The sequence below is a fragment of the Magnolia sinica genome, chromosome 11 (assembly GCF_029962835.1).
Source record: "Magnolia sinica isolate HGM2019 chromosome 11, MsV1, whole genome shotgun sequence".
Classification (NCBI taxonomy): domain Eukaryota; kingdom Viridiplantae; phylum Streptophyta; class Magnoliopsida; order Magnoliales; family Magnoliaceae; genus Magnolia; species Magnolia sinica.
In genome coordinates this window covers 6740529-6749536 of record NC_080583.1, presented here as the reverse complement: position 1 = coordinate 6749536, position 9008 = coordinate 6740529, and the positions used below count along the sequence as shown (strand labels likewise).

The following is a 9008-nucleotide window of genomic DNA, read 5'->3' as shown; positions in this document are numbered from 1 at the left end:
TGTTTACTTGAGATCCAACCTATTCATGAGTTAACATAGACATGAACAAAGGGAAAACATAAATATAAGCTCGATTGGAAACTTCTGTGGCCCCCAAGAAGTTTTTAATAGTAGGTGTTCAATCCCCACTGTTTTCTGTGGTGGGTTCCCATGGAAAAAGGTTATGGGCCTCACAGATATTGGACCAATCATCTGACGACTCACATCCAATTTCCATAGTCGACGCACCTCTTGACTCAGATGGGTCTTAGGACTCATCTGAGTCTGATGTGACTCATCAGAGTCGACTCAGAAATGGTCTGATGCAATGCCATTCAATACGACAAGTCACCACTGACTCAGTGATTCAGGTGCATCCCAACAACCACGGGTGATAGAGTAACAGAATGGAAATTACGATGTCTCTGGAAGTTGATGCTGTAGTCTAGTGAATCCCAGAAGAATTTTCAATCGTTGATCTTCTATAATGACAAGCAGAAGCAACGTAGCAGATGCTTCCGTCACGAAATAGTAGGAGAGATGGAATAACTGGGGACAGAAAATATGACTCACCCATCGAAGGTGACGGCTCTTGAGTTTGGCAGCTTCAGTCAAAATAGGAAAAACATAGATGCCCCTGTGGCGATGAATGGCTATCCAGATGCATGCACAGAGCCACCATGCAAGGGATGCATGCGCCTGATCTTAATTGTACAAATGATGGGCCCCACTTCAGATGAGGAATAGACCCAAAATCGCGTTGACTAGATCATTTAACCTCCAATTACTTAATATCTGTTTGTTGAATTTGGACCGTTGGACTGCCATGATGGCCAGCAATGGGACAGCTGCAATAATCCATTTAGGCAGCATTTTTGGATAATTTCCCACCAGCAATGGGGCCCATGATTTGTACAATTCAGGTTGAGATGCATGCATGCTGTGTGTGCAACGACTCTCTGCATATGTCTGGATCGTTGTAAAATGCCAGAGCAAAGAGCAACTCTCCCTGCGAAAACAGCCTATTCCTCACCGACCTTGAAAAATGTGTATGACAAGATCAAGTTGTTGATGCCATCCATTCTTGGGTCGGTCTCGAATTCGGGGTCAATGTAGAAAAACACCTGCAGATTGTATCTGCACTATCAGCCTCGAATGAGGAGATGATCAAGTTGGTATCTGAAGCAGAGAAGGAGAACAATACTAACCGGCATGTCAATCTGCTCGCCCGGAAGAAGGCGCTGCTCCTCGAAGCAGAAGCACTGTATTTTATTGAAGTAGACTGCAGCCTGAGAAAAAGAGAATGGGAAAAACAAACAAAGAAGAACCAACCTGATCAGTCTCCTTCCATACTCAACCGGGAGATTGAGGCTGTTTGGAAAGCTGGGAAGGGTTTGAGATGAAAACCATTTCCATGGATATTGTGTTTTCAGCTGTTAGTATTAACAAAAGTGGTGTGGAATTGATTGCCATTATCATGCTTTTTCCTGGAGGAGTGAATTGATGTCTCTCAAATCACAGGCACTTCCTCTGTTTACTGGGAAGTGGAGACACCAACCAACAACAGAGGGGTCCTTTTGCCTTCTAAAAACAATTGCGATTCAAACAATGGAAAAGGAAAAACAAATCGATTTCCATGGAAAATTTAGTTGCAAAACAAACAGCTGTGAATTCTTTTTCACGGTTTTCCATATCCACATTTTGGATACCTCCTATCCAAACAGGCGTCTTAGTAATGAATGTCCAAAAGTAAGAGGAAAAAAACATGACAAGGGGAGATTATCGGAGCGTTTGGATGCACCAAGTGAGTTGAATCATGAACAGTTTAACTCAAACAAGAGGGAATGAGCAGATTGTAATTATGTTTTCTAACATTGACAGTGACAAAGACTCTCGGTTACATTCCTTCCAAGTCCTTCCAATCATGGTATGCCGTAAAGGCCGTTACGTAAAGGTAACGGTGGAACCGTTACACATTACGGGGTCGTAAGGACTGTAATGGACGTTACGGAGAAAATGACCAGTAACGGCTCGTTATGCGCCCCATAAAGGCTGTAATGGCCCCGTAATGGTCCATTACGGGGCCAATATAAGTTTTTCGACTTTTTTTTTTTTCAGAGAGAGACCATAACGACCTTTACAACATCTGTAACTGCCATTACACCCCATATCGTATAGGTAAGGGTGGTAGCCGTTACAGCCACCGTTATTGTTACGGAATACCTTGCTTCAAATTCCAACTTGGAAGTCATGTGACTGTGATTATGTTTGCAATTTGGGTTAGGGTCAACCTGAACCCGACTGACCCACGAGTTTTGAGTCAAGTTGGGTTTAGTTGTCAAAGTCCTTTGTTTGGGTTCTGGTTGAAAAATGCCAACCCAATTTGAATTTGGGTTGGGTTCAGGTAAAGCAAATTTGGGTCGGGTTAGGTTGGTTTGGGAATAATCCCATGTATTAGGGTCGGGTCATCTTGGAATTCAGGTTGAGTTCAGGTTGGGCACCTCGGGTTGTGGGTTGGGTCCTCTTGAGGTCAGGTAGGGCCCGGGTTGACCCCCAACATGCTTGAGTTGCACCCCTAACTGTGATGCTGTCCAATTCTTATTAACACAATTAAAAATTTGTCATTCCCACATTATTGCTATTCAATTGGAAAGTGCACCATCCATCCATCCTAAAAGCACTCTTCATGCATAAAAATGGAATGTAGACAACAGCAACCGCCCTAGGTCTCTTTCGTGCACCAAAAAGGAACATAGATAACAGCGCACACAGTAAACAGAAGGGAATCGAGCAGTCCTCACATGGGAATAACAGCAGTGTAGACCATCCAAGGATTTGGACTGATACCTTGCTTCCCTCTTGCACCTTTACATGCCACTCATGCGCTAACCTCACCTGTCTGAGTGTTTTATTATCATGAGCATTCTCCAGGCCCAAAAATCAGGACAGTCCAAATTATCAGTGGGATCTCATATGCACATTGAAAGTGGACCACTGGCAGGTTTGTTTTAAGCTGTCCATCCTATTTGTGTGGGTGGCCTACCTGATAAGTAGACCGACTTGATTTCCTCCACAGTTCAGCTACAAGCAATGGGCTACCTTATGCATCGCTCAGATGTCCCACACACTTTCCAGGTTGGCGCATGTGCTGCGAGAAAAGGTGCATGTGGGGATAGCCAACCTCTATGGCAGGATACTCCAGAGGGATTTTTTACCTTTGAAGTTCCTCAAGAATTCTGATTTTACCAAACAATGCCTTGGCTAATTGAAAGCCCCAGTAAGTGCTTTTCGGGGGCTGAAATTACCAATGTGCCTCATCTATCTTTTTCTCTAGAAAGTGGTGAGATCCAGCATGGTGGGGCCCACGCGGTGTCTGTGTGACATCCAACTTGTCCAGACAGGTGCATCCTATCATGGTGGTCAGGCAAACCAAACATCAAGCTGATCCAACCATCAGGTGTGCCACGTATGCTTTTCAAGGTTTTGGGGTGGTGTACATTGTGTGGTGTGGCCTACCTGTTGATTGGATTGGCCTGATTTTGGTATCTCAAATAATCACGGTGGGCTGCATGCACCTGTTGGATAGGTTGGGTGTCATGCACACACCACGTGGGCCCCACAATGCTCGACATTGCCATTTTTTAGTAAAGAAATGGACAAGGGATGTTTGGTACAATCAGAATTCTTGATGAACTTCGCAGTAAAAATCCCTACTCAAAACTGAACTAAAAACTAAAAAAAAAAAAAAATTTAAATGACAATTGGAAGTTGCAGGGATCAAGATAATGAGTCTTGATGGTACCAATCAGCTAAGAGAAGATTCAGGCAATTAGGGATTTCATATGAATTATGAAGCAGACACCTGGGATGCAAGCAATCATCCAACTGACACATGCAAGTGCCACGATGGCACCAATCAGCTAAGAGAAGATTCAGGCAATTTTTTAAATTTTAACAAAATATTGGGCCATATTTCCAGACAAAGGCTTCAACAAGTTATTTTTGTACGTCTGCAGTGGGAACTTTATGCATCATGCCTCTAAAACCAAGCCCAAGGCGCCACACAGTCCATCTAAAATACAAAGTGAGGGATCATCTTGTAACTTCCAATACACCCTGTAAAGAGCAGGAATTCAGTACCTTCATTGGGGTAACATTGTATGTAGATACACCAGTTATAGGAGTTGAACTGCGATTCTCAGCGGTGTAAAATGCAAGAGTGCTTTCTCCTGGTTTGACTCTGACCTACAGATAAACCAGAAGCTGTTACACAAGAGCAATCAATTACATTGAGAGCATGTTGAATAAATGTCAAATGCCCCCATAGAAAAGAGCACCTCTCTTTGTGTAGGAACAAACTTCCATGGCATCCCATCAGCAACATCAGCATTGAACTGTACTACAAGCTCCCTGAAAGTGAAACACTGCGGGCTAAATAGAGATGCCACGACCTCTAAACCGAGGAACATGGACCAAACTAAAAACGATCAAATAAAATACACATTCAAAAGATACCCAGATACATATATGAGTTTGAGCCATGGTAGATGGAGTGTGTTTCTGCATTGAGGTCGGGGGTTCAAGCCCATACTTACCTATCAAATAATGATAACAAAGGCACACATACCAATATAGACACACATTTGTGAATGGGGATTCAATTCCTTGCGTGTTAAAAGGACATGGACAGAAAAAAGGATTTGTAACATGCTATTCTGCTTCATTTAATGACTTCTACTTCAAGCAAACGATCCATTCTATTAGCTTTTAGTTTTAGCAGACAAGGTATTGATTTTTAGCGTTTCTAGCATGCGAAGTTTTAACGGAACTATTAATGCCTCCCGGGTTTTAGCAATAAGATGTTATGGAACAATCTTTAAATAAACTGATTGAAGACCAAGGCTTTCCATAATGGTAACGGTGGCCATAATGCCCACACTGTTACTGTTACGATATGGGCCATTATGGTTGCTACAGCCCCTATAACGGCCGTTACGGTCTTTTTTATCTTCATTTGGAAAAACCTGTTTCGAGGCCGTTACAGGACAGTTAGGGGTCCGTTACCGGGCCATTATAGGCAGTTTTTCCTGTTACGGCTGTTACTGTTACATATCGACCATTATGTAACTGTTTTTGTATACCATGTTGAAGACAGGAAATTGTTAGGATTGAGAAATAAAATAAATACTTTGAGCATTCATCATCAATACTGTATTGTGTCCAACACTAGTGGTGTAAATGGGCCATGGCTCGTCCAAACCCAAACAGTGAGCTTGATACCCAGGCATATCCCACTACAAAAGCATCTAGGTCCATCCCCGGCCCAGCCAGCTACCCAAGTACCCAGTCTAACAATGTTAAATAAATCAGATTTTGCTGGGCTGCCATGTCGGGCCTTTAATGCATAACCAAACCCAACTTGATTGGTCATCAGGTCTCAAAACTCATCCCCGAGATCAGCCACCAAGCAGTTATAGCCTCAGCCCAAATCCAGCCCAAAGCAGGCATATCTGACATAATATGCTGAGCATATACAAGTATCTGAGCATAGCTAAGATGCTGCATTAAGTAGCAAAAGCCTTTTACACACTATTGAAGGTAGGGCCTTTACTGTTCTTTTGGAAAGCAGTATTAAGCCATTTACAAAGATTTTAGTGGAAATTGGTCAGATTTTGTCCCCCCTAATTAAGGAAATTTAATTCATATGTTTAGCTAGTATTGGTTTCCTAAACTACGGGAACCACAAAGGTAAGTAGAAAGTCCTTTTCTTACAGAAAGATGGATGAAAGGGAGACGTTTAAGGTGTTCTATTAGATTAGAAGGGCAGTCTAGATTTCCAAGGAGCTTTAAGGTTAGTGTCCTCTCAATTGTAATTTCTATGTTGCAAAAATATGAAACTAAGGGGAGAAGAAGGTTACTTTCTTGAGAGAGAGAGAGAGAGAGAGAGAGAGAGAGCCTCCAAATTTTGAGAAGTGATTTCAATACTGAACAACAAAGAGGACATAAGATTGCCTATGAGTGATACAACATCAAAGATATTCATTCACCAATGCACAGATACATACTATGTATTTTTTTTTTTTCTAAACAAAAAAAATCCGTTAAAGAGCCACAGCCACTATAAACAAATATACATCATATACAAGAAAAGAAACAAAACTATTTCTACCCCACCGGGAGATGGGACAGGATATTGGACCCCGGCACCCACTCCATTACAAAGAGTTTAGCCTAAAAACATCTATTAATCTCCCCTTTTTTGTTTTTGAAACATCATTGATCATTTCTTTCTAGCCATAATGCCCGTAAGCCCACTAGCATACTCAGCCTCCAAACCCTTTTGCTTGTTTTCTCTATACCCTCCGTGCCATGATAAGAGAAAAATATCTATTGAAAAATGGAAATGAAGGAAGAGAGTGCATTGTTTCAGGACATAACCATACCTTGAAGTGGTAGTTCCATCTTGAGCATGTCGAGCAATCTTTTCCTCCACACTCTGCAGAGACTCAGGCCTTGTCACAAGTGATGAACGATGATTCAGAGAAAATGAAAGTACTAACATGGCAATTTTACATCAAAGCAGCAATTTAACGAGTTTCTGAAGTAGAAAGCTGCAATTAAGAGCTAAGGCAACTAAGCAACCAGTCACAATACAGTTCTTTTACAAGCAAAGACATAAATTCTCATCTCACCTCCCGTCGCTGAACAGTGCCGCCATATCCAGTGGCCTGGCAAAACCTCCTATAGAGAGGGACAGCAGCATACGTACAGCCCACCATAGCACAAACCAGTCCCATCAGATATAGGAAAGTGGTTTGCGAGCTCCGTTCTCGAGCGGTTTGAGAAACATAGCCTCGCCGTAAACCGAATGAAGATCCTTCAAACCTCCGCACACCAGGCGATGAAAACCGGCACCATTTAACATACGGTAACGTGCTATATTCATTGCGCAGGAAAAAGCCCTGTAGTTGAAAATCTGAATTTCGTGCAAAATTAGGAATCCCACCACCTTTAGAAGCTTCTGCAACTTGTCTGCGGCAAGCAAAGACAGTGACTTTGAAGATCGTGTACTTACATAGCATTCTTATTCATAATAAATAAATAAATAAAATAAAACTCAAACGTTTGCAGACCAATTACGGAAAAGATTGGTACCTGCTCAAGTAGGGAAGAAGGGATTGCAATTGATTTAGAGAGGGAAAGAGGTCAATATTCTTGGAAACCCTAGTCCAAAACATGTTGCAGAGATGGAAAACCTAGAAATGAGAGGAACATCCAACAACATGTGAGAACATGGGTGTGGAACAATCATAAAAAGAAAGAAATGTCGCAAATGTCAATCAGAGCCATTGATACATCAGCAAGATGAAATCAGGAAAAAAGAAAGAAAAGAAGAAAGAGAGAGAGAGAGAGAGAGAGAGAGAGAGAGGCACAATGACGCAACCTTTATCCGTGCTAGGGACCGGCAATGAGAGCATAAAACTCCCACAGGCACAATGCATTAGATTATTACATAGGTTGGTTACAATCAAGCGCTATATAATAATCTATTACAAAGGTTGATTACAATCAACAAGTTAATCACAAATGTCAGCTGGTATAGTACGCGATAAACATAAGATATCGAGTCTGGTTAATGTCATTGTCATTATCATCAAAACTTTATCCCATCTAATTGTGGTCAGCTACACAAATCCAAGGAATATAGTTTAATGACAATCAGATGCCCTTATCTATATTTTGCTAATCACAACCATTCAAGGCACGTGTGGCCAACTGACAAGCCTATTTTTGGCCACGTCACCTACACTCAGAGGCCCACACAACGCAAGGATCAGATGTCCTGCATTTATGCCATGTCAAAGCCATCTTCCTTGTCACCTGTAAAATCTTCCACTGCTCAAAATCAACAGCCCAAATCTTCCATTAATCATTTGATTCTACCCTCCATTGGAACACCACCGTTTGGCAAGGACAGTGTGGTCAACCTGAATTCAACCTTGGACCATCCATGGTTAGGACCCACTTACCATGATGGCAGCGCACAACTCCCACTCAAACCATCCAGACCATGGGTCATTCTGTTCTATTCCTGATCGGATGATCCAATCCAGCCAAACCTGATGCATGGCAAATAGCATCCTGTCCATACACGGCCAACCCTCGAAATCACACTGAGAAGATGATCCTAGCCATCAAATCTCCCTACTAAAATAGTTCCCATTTGCCATTTCATTCTACCCTCCATTTAAAGGCCACTGTTTGGCTATGACAGTGTGATGAATCTGAATTCAACCTTGGACCATACATGGATAGGACCAACTTACAAGGATGACACCCCTCCCACTTGAATGACCCAGATTCCGCTCCCGATCAGATGATCCAATCCAGCAAATACCTGACACATGGCAGATCCGCGTCCAGTCCATACATGGGCAACAGTCGAAATCACACCGAGAAGATGATCCAATCCATCAAATCTTCCTACTGAATAATTCCCATCAACCATTTCATTCTACCCTCCATTTAAAGCCAGCCATTTTGCTAGGATAGTGTGGTCACTCCGAATTCAACCTTAGATACCATCCACACAGAGGACCCACTAGGTGGACGGTTAGGATCCACCCCAAGGTTACCCGGATCACACCCCTCTCCCTAACGTTTTCCGTTCCGAATCATGCAATCCAGACAGTAGATTGTCCCGTTCCGTTCCAGATAGGACGATCCAGACAATGATCCATGACACACACACACACACACACACACACACACACACACACACACACACAGACCGAGAGAGAGAACTACTGATTTTTTTTTCTAAGTAAATCCGAAGAAAATTATTTTATATAAAAAAAAAAAACCTAACCTTCTTTCCCGTTTGATCTCAAACATGAGCATGTCGAGGATTCTTGCTCGGAATCGACGAATCCATGGCTTCCGACGTGTTGGGGTTGAGCTAGGTTTTTACCCTTTTTCTGTTTCTTTTTTGGCGACTGCTGTAGGGGTTGATCGTTGAGAGAAGAAGG

The 9008-nt window shown here is 42.4% G+C and overlaps 1 protein-coding gene across 2 annotated transcripts; it reads right to left on the bottom strand.

Annotated features, from left to right (window-relative positions):
* Positions 1 to 371: 371 nt before the first annotated feature.
* On the bottom strand, positions 372 to 9008 carry LOC131218692 (cytochrome c oxidase assembly protein COX11, mitochondrial). Of its 2 annotated transcripts, XM_058213390.1 has the most exons (8): positions 8849 to 9008; positions 7135 to 7235; positions 6672 to 7011; positions 6423 to 6475; positions 4317 to 4389; positions 4120 to 4224; positions 1188 to 1268; positions 372 to 1103 (listed from the first exon to the last, which is right to left on the bottom strand). In XM_058213390.1, the coding sequence occupies exons 2-8, from the start codon at positions 7215 to 7217 to the stop codon at positions 1002 to 1004; spliced, it is 837 nt and encodes a 278-aa protein (XP_058069373.1). In that variant the 5' UTR covers positions 7218 to 7235; positions 8849 to 9008; the 3' UTR covers positions 372 to 1001. The 2 variants fall into 2 exon arrangements, with proteins under 2 accessions (XP_058069373.1, XP_058069374.1); XM_058213391.1 differs by lacking the exons at positions 7135 to 7235; positions 8849 to 9008 and having other exon boundaries at positions 6423 to 6491; positions 6672 to 6811.